Source organism: Mya arenaria, chromosome 9 (genome assembly GCF_026914265.1).
Source record: "Mya arenaria isolate MELC-2E11 chromosome 9, ASM2691426v1".
NCBI classification, from domain to species: Eukaryota; Metazoa; Mollusca; class Bivalvia; order Myida; family Myidae; genus Mya; species Mya arenaria.
In genome coordinates, this window is record NC_069130.1 from 35,170,678 (window position 1) to 35,195,048 (window position 24,371).

Here is a 24,371-nt window from a genome sequence, read left to right on the forward strand (position 1 = left end):
GTATTTATTATTTTCGGGATTAAAACTAAAGAGTACAAGAATAGTAAAATAATAATGCCTTATATTCATGCGCTTAACAACGATTAAAACAGTACTTACCATTGAAAGAAAACCAAAAATATGATTCTTCTTTAAACTTCTCTTTGAAATGGCACAAATACCGCAGTAAATATTAAATTGAATAATTTCCCAGATTGTTATCAAATAAACATAACCTGAATCTTTTAATTACAAAATTAAATAAAAATAACCATGTAAACTTAAATTGGTTTTATTATTTAATGATAATGAAATTAAATATTTATAAATCTTTTTTGTTCATAAAAAAAGAAAAACTGTTTATGTCATAATGTATACACATTCAAATCTAAACCATAGAGTATTATTACGCATAAAAAGTTTCAGTCATTATGCCAATATCGGCCTGATGTCGGGCTGATATCGGCAAGAACTGGCCGATAAGCTGCTATTGAGCCGACATCGGCCCGATATGGTCATGTTTGCTGGGTGTTTACATTCTGAAGCACGTTGGATACATGAAGTTGAGTTAAAAAGATCGCGACGATTTATAATTATCCGTGACTAATGATGTGGCTACGTACCGTTTATTGTGAATACTTATTGCAAAATGAAACTAGTCTTAATTGTGTTTGCTTGTTTACGTTGCAATAAATACATACCGGAAGAGAATATACTCATCAGCTAACACTACGGTAGTAAATACCTTAAGATTGAAATGTCGATATTAATATAAGTTGAGTTTATTGCACTTCAGTTATAAACTTATAAATAGCTATATAAACACGAACCTTACAGACAGTAATATTGACGCTATCAATGAGTGAAATTCAGTGAAATAAAAGTTGGAGTTTCCAAATTAAGGTATTTTCGATATATAAGAACACCGTTGTTTTGAGCAAGGAGTTAATCATGGATGAAAGTAAGTTTATAATAAAATTTATTAAAACCTAAGCTACAATCCAGTTTAAATATTAAATACAGAAAAATGTTAATATATATATATATATATATATATATATATATATATGTTCAATACATTTAAATTCATTTCATGTAAAATGGAATAAGCTGTACACGTTAAAAAATCTATTTCAGATATTTTGAATTTAGTTTATGTGCATTTCTTATTATTTTTACTTTCTGAACCATAAACACCACAACACACCTCCACCACCACAACCATCGAAACAAACCACCACCACCTTCAACATCAATAACACCATCACCACCGTTATCCAATACAAGTACTACGTCTGATATCACAACCACAACTACTACCACTCTCCACCACCACTACTATTGTAATTAAAACTACTACTACTGCTGCTGCTGGTGCTACCGCTGCAACTACAGCTACGACTACCACTGCCACTGGCACTATCAGTGCAACTAGCACTGTATCTACCAGCACCAATGACACTGCCAATGCCACCGCTGTCACTGCCGCTGCCACTTCCATTACCACTGCTTAATACTTATACTTAAACTAATAGGAACTCTATTTCAAACACTACCACTACTAACACAACTACAATAGAAGTGAGTCAGAAATCAGCATAAACTAAAAAAATATATTACAAGAGAGTATTGACATAGTTTATTAATCTAATCATGTTGTATTTTCTCCAATAACCCTCTCACAATTGATAAGGTGTACCCTTTTGTGAAATGCTGATGTCTGTTGACTCCATACTATTGATGTATAATATGAAAGGTTTAATCATGTAAATATTATACTGATAAAAAAACATTGCATTTTTACATTGAAATACCGAAAAAAAATACTCAAAATAAAAAAAAATGCCTTAAAATTATCTACATTGAATTTTCGGTCATTTATTTCACATATTATTTATCAGTAAGTAATACCATTTCAAATGATACCATTCATTAAATGATGTCAGCAGGCAAAACAATTTAAAATTACTGCTAATTGCATTATATAACGAAAATCGTATTGAAAATAATTGGGTCCTAATTTTTCGAAACTACTAAAGCTAAACAGGCTTATTAGCTCATATCAAGTAGACAATAAATAAACTTAAAACCGAATTTTATACATGTACATTGATTTATTGTGATTATGATAAAGAAATTCAGTTGTTTTAAAGTTTTAAGGAAGTAAACAGAAAGCACAAAATAGAAAATCAAAAATATTGAGCTTAGCTTAACCCCGTTGAAAGGGACTTAAGAAAGTTGGAGAATTTGGGGACTGATACCTTAAATGGGTTAGTTTTATATTCATAACAATATTGAAAGTAACTTTGAAAACATTTTTGACATTGTTTATGTTACACATCTTCCATTCGCCAAATCATATGAAATACTTTCAGTACATGCATTGTAGTTCATTTATGATTATCAACAAATGCAATGACTCATTTCTTTACTTTACATAAGAAAACGTAATTAAACCAAATAAGTTTTATAGGCGATCACTTTTACAGTTTAATCAGAAGTCTGATAATGCTCAGAATTAATGAATGTCAAATGTGGCCTGGTTTCAGACAATTGTGTTATTGAAACCTGTATAAGTTTTAAAATAAAGGAACTCTGATAAAGCTCAGAATGAATTTAATGAACGTAAAGATATATGGCCTGGTTTTCAGAAAATTGTGTTATATATAAACATCTCCTTTGTAACTTGTTTTTCGAAAAAGCACCTTCGCTCGGTTAAAGTGACACTTTTATTAAAAATCAATACATACACATGTATAAAAAACATAAAATTAAAGTGATAAACCTTTAACTTCTTAACAAATTATGCATTTATGCAAATATTAATTACTGATAACAAGATTGTAACCGTTAAAACGCACGAATATTAAATGATTGGTGAGTGCTTAAAGATTTACAGTTATCAACTATCGTCTCATAAGGTAGAAAAATTTCTGCTCCTTTCTTTCAAATTAATCACGGTATCCTTCATAAGAACAATTGTTCTTGATATTTATTCATCCGTTTTGGTAAATTCAAACCATTTTATTTAAGATAAGAAAAGATAAATATATTTTGATTTAAGCATATACAGCTTATCATCATATACATATATCAGTAATTCATAGATACACAAATAATGAAAAAGAACTCAATCACAAGTTATAGCACTAATTATCTTCCTTATGCGTAACATGTCACAAACTACAATAGAGAAGGAAATGTATTACAAAATATATACTACTGTACAATATTGATAGTCTTTCCATTACTCAGTTTATACTTTACTTCACCCTAATATCTATACTTAAATCAACAACTCAACAAATATATCTGTTTGGCCGATAGCGTGCACAAATGCTAAGGACATTTTATTCAGCAAGCATGTCTGTCAATATCAGAATATGTATAGATAATAAATCTATATATTTATGAGAGTTTCACAGTTGCATCCAAATCATGAAACATGCTCCTTGACAATATGACAAAGTAGGTTAAGTCCAAATTTTCTTGTACACAAATCACTGATATCTTGAAAGCATATATATTCAAATAAAAGCTTTCTTATACAATAGACCAGAGTAAAAACCAGAGAAAAAAAAATCACACAAATAGTATGGTGTAAAAATGCTCTGGAAAACTGCACCCGTTTATTCTTATTAACCCTTCTAATCAATATTATTCTAATATATCTAAGGAATCCTTTCTTAAAAAAAGTATACTACATGTATTTATCAAAAACAGAAAACCCCCCAAAATTTGTAAGGCTATCGATATGACATACATTTTTCAACAACATCAATTTTGAAAATTAAAGAAAACCGAAATGTCCAGACTACTGTGCATGCTAGAACTGAATCAATTTTCGTCCGTACAGTAAAGACAATACTTTCCAGCTATACTACGGAACGCTGTAAAGTAAAAAATAGTGTCTCTTTGTTTAAAGGCTTTAATAATAGACAATGCTAGTTTATGCAATTGGTGTTTATTTCTGACATTTAGAAGTTGAATAAATTTAGACATGCTAGGCCTATTTATATAATAAGAAGGACTATATTTCAAACTTAGGTCACTATATACATTACATACAATCATAAAATGATATTCATTCTCTACCTCATTTAAATTACAAAGTTCACATTTTTTATTTTGCCTCGCTACACCTGAACATATACCTCTCTCAATGTTTAGTTTATGTGAGGATAAGCTTATTTTCGAGATAGCTTGTCTGTGTTTAAAGTTATCAAATATAATCAAATAATCACTCATTTCAATGCTCGACGTCAGTTCACGAAATAGTGTTAAACCAGTTGAAGTTCTAACGGTTTCTCTCCAATGGGTGATAAAAATGTCTTAAAGTCTTAATCTAAATTGAGCAATGAAGCATTTTACATTAATGACGGAGTCTCTTAACATCCACACATCATTAAATCCAGTCTGTTGTAACATATTTCTAATATTCGATAGCCAGTTAATTTCATTGTTATCACATTTTTGTAACATTTTAACATATATAGCATACACAATACAATTATCATCATAACAATTTATGAGCTTAAATCAGTATTTAATTATGCGTATCTATCTGCTACCTATTAAAGGCAACCTGCCACTTTCTCCATACAAAGCATTTTTACTAGTGGTCATTTTAACACCCAATTTCTGCTTAAAAAACATTTTATGTAGCCTTTATTAATTGTGGTACATCTAATTTGGTAATTTGGGAGTAAGATTGCATCTTTAAGGCAAAGTGCTAATGAAGTAATACCATTTCGCAGAATGTGCCCAGAAATAAAAGTATATATAATAAATGGATTCATAGTTCACCCTCAAATCGATATAAACACTTACACATTAGTAATTAACAACGCCTGAAAACACAGCTGCAAGTCGTATTCCCATGTATGATAAATACAAAGACAACGTGGACATGCTCCACAAATGTTTTATAGATATTTTCTGACCGCCTATCAAACTTTATTCTAGAGCAAGTAGACGACCTTGTCAGAAGATGTCAGGAGGCCAAGGAACAATCTTACAGCCCGTACAGCAAGTTCAGGGTTGGGGCGGCTCTTCTATGCCAAGATGGAAGAATATATACAGGTTACATACTACTAATTGTGACACTTCGTAAGGTCAGTAAAGTCTGGTATGACACATAATGTTAAAATCGCATGGTTGTTTGTTGCAGATTACATTATATGGAAGTAGGTATTAGAATTACCATCCATCGTAAAATTGAGGTAAGCCATATATGAGTCTTACATTTTCATTTACCGAACGTTTTAGGTGTGATGATATATATGGTATTTCTTATACATAACATAGGTTATCAAAACAGGACATGCACGTGTATGTAAACCTGTAGCAACATGAACATGTACAAGGTCCATTTGAGTTAAAAAGTCATTTACGAAATTTCACTTTAAAGCTGCACTCTCACAGATTTGAACACTTTTTATATTATTTTTAGTCTTGGAATAAGTCTTGGAATAAGCCAATTGTTTTGCAGATGTCTGGAAAACAGTGATATAAGACTGCTTACAGATCGCAGTTTTTCATATATCTTTTCGAAAATTTATTATTTATGGCTAAAAGCGTTAATGATCGTTTAAACTTACGCGGGAGTGGACTTGATTTTAAATCAGGGGTGAAAAAATAGTAAAACTTGATATTTTTAGTGAATAAACGGATACTATTAACATAAAAAAGTGTATAGAATACGAGATATGTTATGGGATATCGTATATCATGACTAAAAGTAAAAACAATAAAAGAAAGGATCGGAATAGCAGTGGAAATAACAGTGATTTAAACAGGAGTAAAATCTGTAAACAAAGAGGCCCATCAGAGGATTTTGACCATAATGTGAGTGACATATTAAGCCAGGCAAGTGCTGTTTTATATGCAGAAAATGGTGCTTTGGACAAGAACTGTGATAGTAGTGTGTTTATAAGTGACGATACGGAAGAGGAGGCTGTTACTAGCGGGATCAAAATGGCGGAGGGCGGCCGTGAGCCAACCAACAGGGACCTCATGGATTGCATGAAGGCCATGAGTGCGAAGTTGGCAGAGGTGGAAAAGAAACTGGGAACTATGGAAGTGTAAGAATTTTTTTTGTCGGACTTTGATAAAGAATTGAAGAAAATATGGTTGGCCCTCGACGATCGAGCGAAGAAAACAAAGGACCGAGTGTCAAGACTGGAGGATCGCGTTGATTCAGCAGACATGGGGACGGGCTTTGTCTCCAGCAGGGTGGCGGTCCTGGAGAAGCAGAGGGAGGAGTTGCGCGACGATCTCACATACATAAAGTCGCAGTCTATGCGCAATAACATCGTATTTACTAACATCCCCTAGGACAACAATAACGGAAACGAGACAGCCGATGTCACCGAGAGGAAACTACGACAACACCTGCAGGACGCCTTGAAGATTGCCAAGGAGACGGCGGACAACATCCGGTTTGAGCGTGTACACAGGACACCGGGCCAGCAAATCAGGGGCAAAGTTCGAAACATTGTGGCCAAATTCACGTTCTTCCAAGAACGCGAAAGTGTACGTAGAGAGTGGAAGCATTTAAAAGGGATGAATTTCCACATGTTCGAGCAATTCCCGAAGGAGGTGACGGACAAGAGGAGGGGGCTGGTGAAGAGGGTGAAAGAGGCCAGGGACGGCGGAAAGAAGGCGTGCATTGTTTACGACACCCTCTATGTGGACGGTCGGCCAGTCAGGGACTAGGGGCACGCCGAGGGTGAGCTCAATATCCTCTCATGGAATGTGCACGGCCTTACTCAGGAGAAACAGCAATCACTTTATTTTGTAAATATTGTTTCTAATTCTGATATATGTTTCTTATATGAATCATGGACTAATTATCTTAGCAATGTTTCTTTAAATGGTTATATTTCACTGAATTTTTATCGCAAGTTCCAACATCGAAATGCTCGTAGGTGTAGTGGAGGTATTGTATTGTATTATAAGGATCACTTAAAAGATGGAATTGAAATTATTAGAAATCGTCATGATACAATTATTTGGTTAAAGCTAGATCATTCATTTTTTAAGACCAAAGAAGATATTTATTTATGTGGTGTATACCTATGGGGTGAAGAATCGCCAGCTTATAATGCTTTTAACAATGTTGATTTATTTGACACGCTTGAAAACGATATATCTGAGTACAGTGATTTAGGCTGTGTAGCTATTACTGGCGATTTAAATAGTAGAACTGGTAAAAAACATGATTTTATTATACATGATAATGTTAACATTTCATTTAACGATTTAGATTATGAACCAGACAGTACCCCTGTGCGGGCCTCTGTCGACATTGTAAATAATAGTCACGGAATCAAGTTATTAGATTTATGTAAATCGTCATCAATACGCATTGTTAATGCGCCAATCATTGAAAAGTTTCACTCATGCATCAATAGATAATCTATAACGGAACAACCATTATTTGAAAAGTATGTATAATTATTTGAGTTGCCTACTCTACGACTTCACTATTTGTCCATTCAATCAATGGAGTGACCACTCACCTTTGCATTTTAAACTGTTATGTAATTATATTACTCAAGAAGATCAAGAAAGATCAGAGATAAAGTACAAATGGAACAACGAATATAGAGAACAGTTTCGCTCAGGAATTATTGGCTGTCTGCCACAATTCAATACTATTATTAATAATATTGATAGCACTAGACAATCTGTAAACGATGCTGTTAATGATTTTTCGAATCTTATACGATCTGTTGCGGATCCTTTATTCTCAAAACGTTATCATTATAGTAATAAACCTTATTTCTTTTCGAATGCTTGTGTAAAAAAGAATGACAGGTTTGACGCTGAATGTATTGAAGCGCATACTTACAGTCATTACGTGTATTTAATACCGATAAATCACTTGAAAATAGATTGTTATTAGTAGAATGTAAGCATGTGTATAAAAGTATTGTTAAAAAGAAGAAGAATGCTGCATTCAGATTAAAAATCCAAGAAATAGAACAACTTAAGAAACATAAACCGAGGGATTTTTGGAAATATTTTAAATCTAATTCCAAGCAAACGAATAATAGCTTATCAAATGAAACTTTTAAAGAATATTTTTCAGCGTTAGGTAGTAGTGTTTTTGAATGTTTCAATGAGGAGTCAGAAAATTTTGGTAGCACAAATGATTTTAATTTAATCAATGATTCATTTCCTGAATTGCACCAGGCTATCACTGTCAATGAAATTCATATTGCTGTTAAAGCACTGAAGTGTAATAAATCGCTAGGTACTGATTTATTGATGAATGAATATTTTATAAAGTCTTTTGATATTTTGTCATCGCATTTGTGTGATATTTTTAACGGTATTTTAAATACTGGATATTTCCCCGATAAGGGGATGGAAGGAGTTGTTATACCGTTACACAAAAAAGGAAATGTAGACGATGTTAATAATTATAGGGGAATTACTCTCCTTAGTTGTATGTCTAAGCTTTTTACTACTGTGCTAAATAAACGAATTGAGATATTCTGTAATGAACATAACATTATTTCGGACGCTCAGTTCGGATTTCGGAAAGGGCGATCCACCATCGATGCTATATTTATTCTAATGTCATTGGTACAAAAATATTTAAATGACAATAAGCGGCTTTATGTTGTATACGTCGATATGATGAAATGTTTTGATTCTATTTATAGAAATGCGTTATGGCTGAAATTATATAAATGCGGTATACAAGGCAAATTACTTCGAATAATTAGAGATATGTACCAAAAAGTCAAATCTTGTGTTAAATCTTGTTCTACATATTCCGATTACTTTGACTATGCAGTAGGCCTCCGTCAAGGGGAAGTTATGTCCCCTTTGTTATTTTCTCTTTTTGTTGAAGACCTAGAGTTATATTTACAAAATAATCTAGACTCAGGCTTACGTATTGACGATGTTGTACTTATTCTATTATTATTTGCTGACGACATGGCTATTGTAGGTGAAACACCAGTTGAAATTCAACAACATTTGGATAGACTTTCAGAATATTGTAATAATTGGGGTTTATCACTAAATACACTTAACACCAAAATTATGGTCTTTCGTAAAAGGGGAGGGCTATTGCCAACAGAAAATTGGACCTACAATGGCCAGCCTATTGACATCGTGAATGATTTTAATTATTTAGGAACTGTTTTTAATTACACTGGAAATTATGCTTTAAACCAGGAACATTTAACTGGCAAAGCTTTAAAAGCATTAAATGTGTTATTGTGTAAATGTAAGGAGTATGACCTGAAACCAAAGATTTTTTGTCAACTATTTGATGCTTTTGTTGCCCCCGTTTTGAATTATTCTTCCGAAATTTTAACATTATAATAAGTAGTGTATATAAGTATGCATTATCTGACTGTAATAATAGAAAAATTAACTGGGTATCAAATGTTAAAAAGCTTTTGAGCCAGTATGGTTTTGCATACGTATTCAATAATCCTAATATGATAAATGAAAAGTACTTTCTAACTGAATTTAAAACAAGAATAATTGTTTTAAACAATAATGGTATAGATCCCTTGATAGCCCAGTTTTATTTTTGTATAAGGAATTTTTAGACTACTTTTGTGTATGAAGATTATTTGGATTTATTACCTAAAAGCTTACGACTATTTTTCTGCAGACTTAGACTTTCTGCACACCCGTTAAGGATTCAAACGGGTAGAATAATCGTAATCGTATAGAACGTAAAGAAAGATATTGTTTATGCTGTAACTCAAGAGATATAGAAGACGAATTTCATTTTATATGTATGTGTACACGTTTTGAAACTATAAGAAAGAAATACATAAAACGGTATTATTATTTACGTCCGTCTGTTTTTAAGTTCATCGAACTGTTAAACACAAGAAATAAACGAGAACTTATAAAACTATCCTTATTTGTCAAACAAGCTCTGAGTATTAGAAGATCAACTTTAAATATTGACTTATAATTATAATAGTTTTGTTCATCCTCACCTGATTTGAATATTTTGTTTTGAATGTATTTATGATTCTATTTCATATAATGTATAACCTATGTCATACCATGTGTTTGTTTATTTATTATTCATATGTGGTTAAGAAGATGATGTACTTTGTACAAGTCTTAATAAAATATCTGTTCTGTTCTGTTCTGTTATTAATAAAAATGTGGCAGTTTTCCAAACAATTAAAATCAGTTTTGTGCAGAAGTCAGGTGGTTCTGAGACGAAAAAATAAAATAAATGCAAACACTGTCAATATTTGAGATTGCAGCTTTAAACTTCTGCATGTGGGTTTGCTGATTCGCGTATAAATCCCTTTCCCTCAATCGGAGCATTTCAGCCATCGAAAACAACCTTAAATGTATGCCAGCGATAATCAAGTTCGTAGATTTAATAATAATAATAATAATAGGGAAATGAAAATGTCAAAATATTAAACATTCAGTCGAACCCCGTTGGCTCGAGCTCCCAGGGACTGGTGAAAGTTCCTCGAGCATTGGGGAATTCGAGCGAAGCGGGAATGCTTAGCTTCAATTAAAAGAAATCAGTCCTTAACATTCAGTTGAGCCAATAAGGAAATCAAGCCAAACAATTTCGAGCCAATGAGTTTCGACTGTATTTGTTAAGGAAATTTTGTCAAAAATTATTAAAGCATCTTTAGAAAAGAACATAATACCAAATTTACAATGTCGCCATTAGTACATATTTAAATGTTGTAGTTTCAACATTCGATGCCGCGGTGAGTTTGATTCATATTGTAAAATGTTAAATGTCGCTTCAGATCAACTATCATATAACAAAAACAAGAGTGACAAAATGGCCCTATATCGCTCACCTAATTAAAATGACAAAAAAATCAGTGGTAATTAAGGTTGTTTTAGCTTGCCCAGGAAGTGAGTGGTTGTCGATCAGTTTGTGAATGATATTGAATACAATGTAAGGAAGTTGATGCTTGGTATTTATCTGCTTGCTGAGAAAGTTTTTGGACTAGGGCACTTGTGGCCTAGTTCATAGCCATAAACACGCTATCTGCATTCTCAAGCCGCATCTGGGTGTTCACTGACGTAATGTATTCATACGCTGTATTTTGATTAGATTGCCGTTAGCGAATTTGAATAATCAGTAGTACCAGAACTGATTACAATGAAAACATCCAATAACAATAGTTCTCCTAACAATTCAAGCTAACTGTATGTTCTTTTAATGAAGCACAAGAAATTCACACGTATAGCGAGTGAGTTAATCGGGTTAACGTTAATGTTCTTGCATACGGTCAGATTATATGCAATAAGAATATTAACATATTGGAAAAGTACGCATCGAAATTTTTCCGTTTAATGCTCTGTATTGATAGACTGGTACCCTCTTTCTCTTTTATCCGAAAAGAAACCAGTATTGATCAGCTAACCGCGGTGCCCGTCGCGCATTCGAAATGTCTTGTGAATTCATACGTAAAGCGAATAAAGCGTGCGGTCTAAGTAGAAAACAACCAGGAAAGTTGGTTATAAAAAAGTATTGTTATCCTTTTTATAGAATGTTGGTCTTACTCCCAGGTTTTCCGTAGTCGGTCCCTTTTCTTTTTTTCGACATAATTTGCTTGTTTCCGTAATATTTTCTTTTCGATAAAAAGTTTTTTTTAACTAATCATCGTATGGCACTTAGCACTTTTTAAATACAACATGATTTTTGGTATTTATTGTTCAAATACTATTAATGTTAACTAAAAACCATATGCCGCGTACAAAATCTGTATAACTTTATATTTTTGAATCAAAGGAAATCAGGGTACCAGTCTACTTCAAAATTTACTCTGATCAGAGCGGCCGAATGATTCAGACGTGTATGTTATCACTACTTCCGGATGCTGATGATGTGAATTTCATAGTGTTTTTTTGAGGAAATTTATCAATAAAGCCGCCATTGAATAATTTCTACCATCAAACGGATTTATTTTCATCTTACCGTGGGTAGCATTTTTAATTTGACACGTAAATTTTCAAGCAATACAAGTTCGTTTGAAAAAATCATGTGATTTCAATTTTGCAAAATGGAGATAAAAAATATCAAATATGCGCATACTTATTTATGAAGTTTCATTCTAAATGAAGCCAAATGTATGAATATGTGCACAGCATCTGTGAATAAGATGATAGTTTACCTATGTGCATAGAAAAGTCTTGGAGCCACTCTCAGTGTAAGTACATGTCATTGTGATAAACCATCGCCATTGATAAAACAATCTTGCTTGCTCAATTTTGATTACCTCTCTTATAATGCACCAGTCAATTCTTACCACGGCCCCCTCGGGAATATACCGGGGAAAAGGGCTGTGTTTTTACCTTTCAGGTGTCCTCGTAGCTAAAGAACTTCAGCGAACACATTATATATATTACCTTTTTTGGACGTGTTGTAAACATCAAGAGAATAAATATCAACATTAAAGTTATGGAAGCCAGAACTAGTGTCCTCGCATTGCCGGGTGATTGCGGTGGTTTTGTCTTCTCCAAAATATATCAGGGAATTGCTCTTACCTTAGACCCCCGGGGTGCGGATCATAATTAAGTGACTTTTCTTGCACTTAAATGTGAACAAAAAAGCTTGGGATTGAACACTAAATGAAACAAGGATGAAATTAAATGAATCACAAAATATCATCAAAATTAAAATGAAACTTTTTAGACTTTCAAAAATTTAACATTTACTAAATACGGTTATATAAAATGATGAATACATTTGTAGGATTTGATATCCTACTAAATGTAACTCGGCTTCGTTCATTTTTCTAAACTTTCTCTCAGTGATGAGGAATAAATTTTATTCACTGCAGTTGTTTTCTAAGTTTATGAAAATAAGAACAATTGAAACAATTCATTAACTACTGTTGATCAGTGCAGATTGTGGGAGGTCATGGTTGATTTCAATGAACCACCAATAAGCCCTGCCATAATTGGATACTGATTGGTCAGTCAGGTGCTTTTGGTAGGCATGATTAGCATGAATGTTAATTTTAACCATCATTTATGAATGTTTACAAAATCTTTGAATATTGAAATAATAAGCGAAATGTTAGTTTGAATGATGAAAGCCATGACATATTTGAAGTATTCAAAAAGAGACCATTTTTTTCAGCTTGTGTAAATAATGAGAAAATTGTTAAGTAAAATTATTAATTGTTTATCAGGAAAATGTTGAAATCTCATGTTTATGCCTATAGTGATCATACTTGCTTGCTATGTTATTGGCACTTATTGCAATATGTTTTATTCATTACAATATTTATGTAAAACATTAATTATTATGTTGACTTAAGTTTGTAGATAAGAACTAATGGTATAGGTGATGTGAGAATGATCTCGTAAGTCTTTAAAACCCCTTTTGGTATTGTGAGTTTTTTGCTCCAGTCTTGTTCAGTTCAGCTTTTGAAGATTTTCAAAGTAACTGCAAAACAAGTCCAGCTGTCTAGAAAGACTATGTCAAACCCTGACCAGATATAATTTCTTGTCTTTTCAAATTACCAACTTGGCAATGGTTTTATCATAACATAGGATATTGGTTTAAAAGAACATGTTAGTGTTTTTGTATGTGGAATGAAATATCATAAGTGGCACTAAATTGAACATAATTTAAAGTCCTCATTGATATTACACATAGCCCCAAGTACATGTTGATCTAAGATTTAAGGCGTGGATGGAGTCAGGGCAAGAAAAATGCATGTTAATACATTGTACTTTCCAACGCAAGAACTGTTTGTTTATTCAAGTAAATAAAGCAATCCCCACACCAAGGAACTGCAGTATTGCTTAACCAGCTTAATTGACATTATGAGTTGGAGTTCAAATTGCTGAAATTAAAGGCACATCTAGTTTTCAGAATTATTCAAACTCTGATTTAGCAACCTTAATATAGTTATATGAACTACTTTTGCGAAATGAAAGCTTTTTTAGATTTACAAGGACTGGTGAAAAGTATTTGCCAAATGTACTGCAACACCTGATACCTGTTGCCTAGAAATCCAACAAATTCTTGGCACTCCAAATGTTACAGTACTATTCAATTTGGAGTGCCTGAAAAGAAAGCTTCTTGATTCTACATTCAACATCTTCTTTCTGTATGACATATTGGACCAGGAGAATCATGAACCTACAACCTTTTGCATCTATTGAGATAGGGAGCTATCAGGACAGTGACAGAGGACAATACAAGAATGGCCAACTGCTGCATTTATTGAGTTATCTAATGCATACAAATTAAGATTGAGAAAATAATTCTTAATTTTTCCAAACTACTTCCTTAAGCATCTTGTATGTAGTTGTCTTTTACAATGATTGTTCAAAGTTACAATGGCCCTGTGGGTTAAAGATGCTCTGTCCACAGGGTAACATGTTTTGTACATAATAGGGTTATAGCTTATAAGTACTGCGTTTTGATCCAGGAGGTTGTATTCGACTCAAGTAGATTTTTGCAGATTCGAATTTCACAAGGCACAAGCCGAGTAAAATCAAAATCTACAAAAAACTACCAGAATCAAATATGACATTCCGCCATTTCCGGATCAAAACGCAGTACTAATAACCCTGTTATTATATACATTACTGATTAGATCACTTAGAAGCCACATCTTTGCGTAATAAATTTCATTTTAAGGATGCACTCATTGGTTTAATGACGTCAATTTAATATTGCGCAACATACTTGTTATGACGTGACGTCACAAGAGTGGTATATGGCCGTATTGCACTGGAGTGAAATATGGGTTAAAGTATTTTGTAATATGTATTGCATGTGGATTGATGATGGGAATATAATAAAGAATAACACCATGTTTGGTATTCCATTCTCACTAGCAGTGTGATGAACTGCTGACACCATGTTATGAAATTTGATGGTCAAAGTGTTTAAAAGACATTTCAATATTTCATACTTTAAAAACGATATTCATCTCATCTTAGTCTACTCAACTTGCTTTGCTATGTACAAAAGTCTGCAGCAGTAATATGAATAGCATTAGACAGAAGGCAGTGCCTAATATTTATCAACAACACTAAGTTATCATGGTAACATGTTATATGAATTGAATACCAAGCACAAATTAAGAGGGAGAAAATAATTCTTCACTTTTTAAATAAACACTACTTCCTAATAACATTGTGTATGCAGTCTGACATAGGTGTACAATGTAGATGTCTTTTACAAAGATTGTTCAAAGTATGGCCCTGTGGTTTAAAGCTCCCCTGAAAAAGAGGTGACAGGTTTTCTATATAGTATATAATTACATCATTGAAAATCTTCTATGAAACTGCAAATAACAGACCTTTGATATAAAAGGATTTGATCAAATTAAAGAAGTATGTGTGCCAACCACGTAAATTAATTTGTATAAATCTGACTTTGAGAAATTCATAAGAACTATGACTTTATCTGATTTAACGCTTTAGCCCCCCCCCCACCCCCACCCCACTAGATTTTTCAAATTTCCTTTGCAGCTTGCAAGCAGTTTTAGTCTAAATTTAAAGCTAGCCCATTAAACAGTGACCCCTTGTGATGTTCAATGCTTAGAACATGGTTGCCAACATTCCCTTAAATGAAGCCCTAGTCCATCAGTGCTTGCAGCACTTTGATTTAAGTTAGTTGTTGATATGGAAGTCATTAACAGCTAAGGAAGTCACTGGTTGCTTGGAAAGTCATTGGTTGCTACAGATGTAGTTAGTTACTTAGCACTACATGAGGCTACATACCGATTATCAAAGGTCTTGGCCTTGCAGTTTTATATGAGATATAACTGTATAAGTATATAGAAAACTTGGGATCCCTGGGCCGATATTTATAAAACATATTCAGTCATTTCTCTACATAAGTCATTTCAAAGTTCAGTATATTACTGGTCAGCAATTTTGGTAACAGCCACTACACTAGACTGGTCTGGGAAATGTAGTTTAAATAAGAAAATATTTTTAGAATAAGACTATATAAGAATATAGAAAACCTGGTAGCACAGGGGCAGGGCCAGTTTGGACCCCAAGAACATAATTTAAACCCACTGGGTAAAGAGAACCATCCTAGGACCCCCAAGGCAAGGCACACTTTGACCACATGAACATAATTTGAACTATTTTAGTTAACAGCCACTTCATGAGGATACATACAAATTATTAAACGTCTTTGCCTTGTGTTTTAGAAAAAGTTCTTACTAATTAAGTAAAAAGGAAACCAGGGACCGCTTGGACAGGGCCTCTTTTGACCACAGGCCAATTTTTGTACAATCTTGGCGAAGGACCACTACATGAGGCTGCATTGGTTGGTGGTCTTCGAGCGGGACAAGTGAGTTGTCTACAGTTTTCTCCACAACACAAGAAAACTCCTTCGCATACTATCGTGCGAATGAGAGTGATTTAGTATTAATTTTACAACCATAGTCCATTTCACCCAAATTTTACGGACCTGTATGGAAATCCACAGACATTAGTATCAAAGAACATGCCTACAAATTGCTTGGTTAAAGGGTTGCAAAAATCAATTTCAAGCAGATTAGAGTGGACATCCATGTAAAGATGGTTGTTGCGGGGTCGATTGTTAAAAAAAGAAGTGCAAAATTTGAACGATGGCGAATTTGGTCAGCACATTTTCAAAGTAAAAGGCCTTCACAGCTTATTCCTACACTAAATATTTCAGGTTTGTTTTTGCAATGATTCAACCTGGCAGCTACTAATTAAGTTTGAATTGTTTGCGAAATTTGAAACAGACGTAGAATATTTGTAGTTTATCCCTATATTGGATTGTGCCCTTATTACCACTTATTAGCGCTTTGCACACTTATTCATCGGATTTTATGCGGATCTGTGTACACTTACATCTTAAATCATAATGTTTTCATAACATTAATGTCCTATTAAATGTGCATGTCTTTAAAAAACGCTGGGGTTCGTTTCTGTGGTCTACTTTCAATTCTTCGGCATGAACAATGATGAACTAAACCCTAAACACCAAAGAATGCAAATTAAACCGGATGAAATCTTACCTGCGGCCGCCCTTTTAGAGCACCTACTAACGTCATGCATTTATAATAAAAAAATCCTATTGTATACATCTGACGGGTGCCTTAGAAAGTTCTGTATTCATAAATGTTTTCGGTGGACGACCTCATTATTTCACACAGCAGGGTATGTATATTTAACAGCTTCGCTGCAACGAATACTAATCGCTATTTCATGTTTATGATTTGAATTTTGAGTGTTGAAAAGTTGTTGATTGGTGAAAAATGTTCTTTTTTAGCGCGCAGAGTTCTCAAAAAGACACGCATCCTGCTTGACATATATGGTAATAACCTGATTTAAACTGATGGTATGTTATTTTGATAAAATACATTTCCTGTTTCTTGACTAGCAGAAATTCTTTCGTCATTTGATTTGCGAGCGCAGTCATTTAATTATTCGTCACATGACTTGAAATACCGAAAGTCCTGACGTGTTGCCGAACAATTGTGGAATGGGCTGTTGTGAAAAAAGTTATATAAACTGATAAATTAAAACAATTTCGCAATCAATGTAAAAATAGTCAAACTAATCAGTGAATGCTTGATAAGGTTGGAAATGAAATAAAATTATTATGGTCTTTTATTCAACTTTTGAAAAATGGCAAATGAGTTTTTGACCATTATTTTGTGCTTTTGATTCCTTTGACGATATTATTTCGCCAAACTTTGATGTACAAAATCAGAACACTACCAGGTATTATAGCTACAAGCAAGCCTCTTCATTAGTCTAAAATATTAGATGTGTTATACGAGATTCTTCTAATCCAGGATTTAAGATATCAAACATCGTAAAAACATCTGCCGACATACACTTATTTGGACTAGCCTCTGCGAAAGCTAGACTGGATGATCAACTAATTATTACCATTTGGTCAAGTGTTAATGACTAATTCTGCTGCTGATCAGGGAGTTATAAAGATTTTTTGATCCCAGTGCTGACATTACCTACTTGAAGTGAATTAAGTTACATCTTAGTATGTATAACTGTATAGTCCCTGGCACCAGGCAATTGTAACCAGGGCCCCCTCCCACATCCGGGGAATAGCGAGGACTTTGACTTTCGGTCCAGCCAATACCGGGTAAAATCCCCGCCCTGCGGGGACACACTGCTGGTAAAATTCCCGCCAAATGCCCCTGCACCCCTGGGACATCCTAGGTTAGGCCCATTCCACGCTGTTTTTGGCATGAAAACAAAATCACCGCACCCACTCTGCCCTGTGGGGCCACATGAAAGGTAAAAACACGGCCCATTTCCCCCCGCTTTCCCCCCGGACCTGGGGGTCGTGGTTACAATTGACTGGTGTATTACTAGTACTACACACGAACTATTAGTTTTTTATCGTTATTTCTATTGATGCAGCTCGCATCAGCGCACTCAGCTATGAAACCATATACTGTTTGTAGTAATTTGTACTTACCATGATAATGATACTAAATCATAATGTTTAATTACCTTGATCTATAGATGCCTGCATCACCTTCATGTGTTGATCTTTTTACGTGCACATATTCATACATTTGGCTTCATTGAAGAAGAAACCGTATGCATAAGTATGTGCATATTTTAATTCAATTCTATTTCAATTCCGTTTGAGTTCCACTTTCAATGCTGCAATGACATGCCACAAAATTGAATTGCATGAAATAGTTCGTGTCATTTATTCCATGTTACTCACGGTTAGTAAATCATTCCATCACTCAATATCTGCTTTTGCTGAATAACTTCACTGGATTATAAAACTTCATGCTAAATGCTACTTTGTTTTGTTTCGTTCTTCGTAAAATCCAACATAGCTGCTGTTTTATTCGACCGGTGTCAGAAAATGGTACATGATAAAACTGACGTCACTGTAGTCGTTCGCAAATAATATTTTGGAAACTCCAAAATCGGTCATGTACATGTCATTTTAGCAACAAAAACAGTTAAATTAGTCGAATTGTTTAAAATTCGCACATCATTACACTAATAACGTTTGAACGGTGAATGTCTCGACAATGAACATTTGCAAACTCTTTTTCGGGCGGATTCACAATTCATTTGTCCAAAATTGTTCGGCTTTTGATATAGGCGTGGAGTGATGTATTCATTTTTATTGTGCATAACTAGTACGTTAAATTTGAAAACAAATAAAAGCAGATCATTCCATATTTATTTATGAAAAACACTGCCGATGAAAATTTAAACAAGATCAACCTTAACGTATTTAGATTTTCCTTCTTGAGTTGGAGAGCTACTTGGCCTCGTACTGAGACCTACTGAGATGCGTGCAGTGGCGTTTTCAGCCTGCACAAATTCCATGTAGTCAATACAAAAGCGGTATAGCCGCAATGATTCCCAGTGTACCATTGCATGGATAATTCAGATTCCTAAGAGTGGTGCCAATAAATATATGTTTTGTGAAAAAAAAGTAATGTAATGAAACGAAAATTAACAATTAACTTGATCAATATCATTTTCAATCTTTCTTAGGTATGTTGAACTACTGTCTGCGTAGCAAATTTTAAGGCTCACTTTAAGCTTGATAAATTATTACTTCAATGCGAATGATCGTTGTAATTTACTATATTTTCCTGTACGTATTTTAAGACACACATTGTGCAATTTTCAAGTGTTTACTTTACTGTATAGAATAAAACAAGTTTCATTTTGTGCAATCAAGAGAGTTTTATTGCATCAACATTCAAACAAGATAAACTCACAACTAAGTAAATAATGTCACCAAAGTTCATTCTGGTGTGTACATGTTTTCTATTTTTGTTACAGTGCAAATTACACCAATTCGGAAGTGACTACTCAATGTAGCATGTATTCATCTTTTTTATTTACACATGACAGTGGATCAAACCATGCTTATACCATATCAGACCATTGGCTACTTTCTTTCCATCTTTGTAAATTTTGAAACTTAATGGTTTGTGGTTTAAATAACTTCCTATTCATGATGAATCTACTTAATCTACTTTTTTGTTTCATTTCGCCACACTGTTTGTACTCCTACGCGGGATTGCGTATCTTTACCAATTACATAGTGGTTACGATCACCAAAACTAATTTTAATTATAAGAAACGTAACTTTTTTCTACCGCTTTTAAATGTTGTTCATATTATTCTCAACTATTACAATGTACGCATATCTGTTTGACGTAGTGCATAAAAAGTAGCCTGCACGTACACGTACAGGTGGTGTTTCGCAACCACTTTCTTAACTACAAATGAGAACTCGGAAGTATAACAATTCAGGGGCGGGCTAGAGATGATGTAACTTAGGGGTGTAACCTTTTGACGTGCGCCCCTCCATCAGAACCGAAATTTATTTGGTTTAAATTGTTGGTGGGGGGGGGGGGGGTACTCCCCCAAGAAAATCTAACAATTTCTAAACGGACAATCTGTGAGAGTGCAGCTTTTAGATCGTAAATTTTAAGGCGTATCCCCGTTTTGGGCGTAAACTGCGTTTCAGTAAAATAATCATATTAAAAAAGTTTTTCGTTTAGACTCCTCCCGTAACTTTTCTTGCATTCCTGAACACCCTAAAGCAGCGCAAGATTTACGACTACAATCACTTAATGAAACAGCGCCAAGGTCTTTGATTATTATGTTGCAATGTTGATACTTAAAACATTTCTATTCTGATAACCGACATTACACATTAAAAATTAAGGTACGGGGTATGAACATGTTATCATGTTTAGTTGTGACGGTATTTGTAGGTAATTATTCACGTGTGTAAGTGTTAACTTCTTTCTAAAAATCCATGAAGCTGAGCTCTTTTCAGGACATCGATTGAATCAATCTGTGTCGTATTTTATTTCTGTACAACGACTTTGGGTAATACTATTGTTCCTTTCCAATGATTTGGGGTTACAACTTTTTTTCTTTACAATGACTTTGTGTATCTGATAACTCTAGGTGACTGTGGCACAGGTTATGTTTTGATATTAATTGTCAGGGTTGTATATATAGAGAAAGTGTGTAGTACTTAAAACGAGGTACGTTGGTCTTGGAAAAATGCATAACATGTCATTTAACGTCCGATTGCAGCTGAAATAAAGAAAACTAAATGCATTAATATAAGCTAATATGTAGTTTTGATTACAAAATATTCGGATTTAGCTGGCAACCCAGTTTTAACTGCAATCAAAATAAAATAGGGTCACCAGGAATCATAATTCAATGTTTTAACAAATGGCTCGATAGACGGCTCTTCGAATACCTTATCGGGCCCTAGATTAATGGTTAAATATATTATTAATTTGCTTTTATGTAAAAGTTAGATGACATGAAGTATCATTTTAATGATTAAGAATGGGCAGAGTGGGCAGAGTGGGTGAAGCGAACGAGCCTTTCTTTTAAAAATCATTTGACTTCGGGAAGTCATTATAAATAGTTTCTTCAATGATGAGTTGATATCTGAGAAGAACCAAACGAACCCCAGTTTGTTTTTGAAATGGCAAACAGGTGTTCATACTTGACTGATCCCAATTCAGGATGCAACGTGGAGAATGTCTCCTATGGACTCACAATCTGTGCGGAGAGGACCGCTCTGGTCAAGGCCGTATCTGAAGGTCACCGGAAGTTCAAGGCCATCGCCATAGCGAGTGATCTTGCCAACAAAACTATATCACCCTGCGGTGCATGTAGACAGTTCCTTGTCGAGGTAAGTGCACTACAATAAATGAATTGTTTAAGTATAATTGTGTAGTTATATACATGTATATTTGTGTAGTTTTATACATGTATATTTGTGTAGTTATATAAATGTTTATTTTTGTAGTTTTAAACAAATTAATAATGTAACATACAATATGTTAGAGCTGTCCCAGTTGAATGTTATCTGAACATCATTAAATAACGCGAGAGTTAAGAAGAGTTAAGAAGACGTACACATTTATTTCATTTCAATATGATAAAACGTTTTTATTAATACGAAAAATGATGTTATTTGTACCTTCTTTTTACGACACTGATAGCTATATCAGGTCAAATTCTGTCTAATTCAAAATTTATGTTACGTTGCATTAACACCTAGATTCTCCTTCGATATTTTTTTTAAAAGTGTGACTTTATTTCCATATCCATAAAGATATTTTTTCAACTCATGGCTTGTTTACAGTTCGGTGTAAGCTGGGACGTAATTATGACGAAACCGGATATGACGTATAAAACGATGAAAACCGGAGAGTTACTTCCACTATGTGTTGTCTCGGAATCTCTAGAAGAAGAGAAAGTCAGCAAACTTGCCTGAAGTCGATAAACTCGACACAGTAGTTACTTCACTATGCTGTTCAGTAAAACTGCCGTCACCATATTACGTGATGATCGTGTCATTTTTTCTTATATAAATCCATTTTCTTGCATTTGATTTTTTTTAACTTTGAAAACAGCCTAATGCTAATATGTTATTCTCAAAACAAACTTACATAGCTTTCGTATGTGGTGGAAAAGATCTGCTGTGCTTCTCAAGAGAGATTACTGCGTTGGGGATTGGAACATCTAGTGGTGAAAATAATGGTGAAGTCAGTAAAAGGTTGAAGAAAGCATTTGTATTTATACGAAGTAATTGTAACAAGAAAACGTAATAAAAAGTATCAAAATGATGAATATATTCTCTTGACGCCCATTAGCATGCTTTTTATGTTAGTTAAGATATACTAGTACTATGTATGTAGCTGATTGGGTAATAGTTTGAGAGTTCTCGTGTATGTTTAATGTTTGGAAACTTGTTTATTTATTATATCTCACTGACTTCTGTCAGAACCAAAAAATATATTTATTGTGTTTAATGTGTGGAATTCAATTCATGTTTTTCTTCAATCAAGTGAATCTTTGAAAACATCTACAGGGTACATGCATGTTCTTTCGCCAGTATGCCATTCCAAATGGATGACGTCTAAAACGCAGTGTGTGTATACCACGTGATAAATTACGTCATATATGCTGCGTCAGAAGGCAACATTTTGCTTAAAATGAAAACTTAAATCAAAGATAACTTTTGTTTTACTACACCATTTTAAATGAAACAAAGGGCAGTCTAAGCCGCTTAAAGAGCCACGCCTTCGTTTTATTACCGTAGTTTGATAAGGTGATTAGTTTCATAAAACACTTCGACAAACCTGTTTCCAAAATAATGTTTTGACAGTGCTGCGTCAGACGGCCGTATTGTGAAACGGTTTGTCGAAGTGTTTAAAGAAACTACACTCTCAATCAAACTCTGGTAAAGACCAAAGGCGGGGCTCCGTCAGCGGCGCATTTAAAATTGCGACGAAATAGGGAAGTTTTCTTTATTTAAAGTCTTCATTCGAAGCAAAATATGACCCCCGACGTAGCATTTATGACGCAATTTATCACGTGATATACACATCCTGAAACGGATGTTGTATTAAACCAATCCCGATGTGTCGTTTCAGCGGTCAACTTGGACTAAGCAGACCAAATGTTATACCGCTGACTTAAATATCATGTGTTTATTTCAATCTATGATCGCTAGAAGAAAGTTGAGTCCAGTTACAATACAAATAAATGATTTTTTTTTTAAAATATGTTATAGATTTTGTTTGTCAGTTCATCAACATCTTTGAGTCTCGTGTATTTTGTGTATGTGTCTTTATTCTGACAGTTGAATAACTATTTACATACTCCAGTTTCCAGAAACGACTCCATTTTTAAGGTGATGTGTACAAATTGTGAAAAAATATTCAAAATTATACATGAAAATGCATATACGTCTGACAAAAAATGGCACAATATCTCAACAAAACACTTCCCGGAAATAATCAACAACGGATGTTGACCATTTCATTTTTACAAGTCAAGTCAAGTCAATTTATATTGGTTAAGAAAGTATTTCGGCCCATAATACAACATATACAATACAAAACATAAATTCTATAGAGTTGAGTTTTCTTAGTGAAAGTCATTATTCAATATTTCTTCGTTTTGTTTTATTATTACATTTACAAAGAATGCTATATTTTTTATTCTGTCATTGTTCAAACTTTTCATAAGATTAATGTAGTGTTGGATATGTACACAGTAGATGTCTTTGTTGTCTCTTTGTCTGGTGTTTCCAATAATCGATTGGCAGGCGCATCCGCTACTTGTTACTCTGTTTGATGCATGGTTTAGATAAAGATCGAAGCATTTGGACACTAGCGCGAGTGTACAGTGACTGTTGTTGATACTGTATTGATTATGTACTGCGAGTTTATAGTAAAGAGTTGAATTTGTCCTGATTTCCAGACTGTTTTTGGATGTTTATTATAAAAATCAATGTGCATTCCAAGTAAAGTAAAAAAAGCACCAAATTGTTGTACAGTATCAGATTGCTTTAAATATAATTGTTAACATTCTGAATCACGTTGGATACATGAAGTTGA

General features: G+C 33.8%; 1 protein-coding gene across 1 annotated transcript; it reads left to right on the forward strand.

Annotated features, from left to right (window-relative positions):
• Positions 1 to 705: 705 nt before the first annotated feature.
• LOC128246579 (cytidine deaminase-like) lies at positions 706 to 22,592 on the forward strand. The gene is made up of 4 exons (XM_052964841.1): positions 706 to 940; positions 4,945 to 5,061; positions 21,483 to 21,652; positions 22,109 to 22,592. Exons 1-4 carry the CDS (start codon positions 931 to 933, stop codon positions 22,238 to 22,240), a joined length of 429 nt encoding a protein of 142 aa, XP_052820801.1. The 5' UTR covers positions 706 to 930; the 3' UTR covers positions 22,241 to 22,592.
• The last annotated feature ends 1,779 nt before the right edge of the window (positions 22,593 to 24,371 follow it).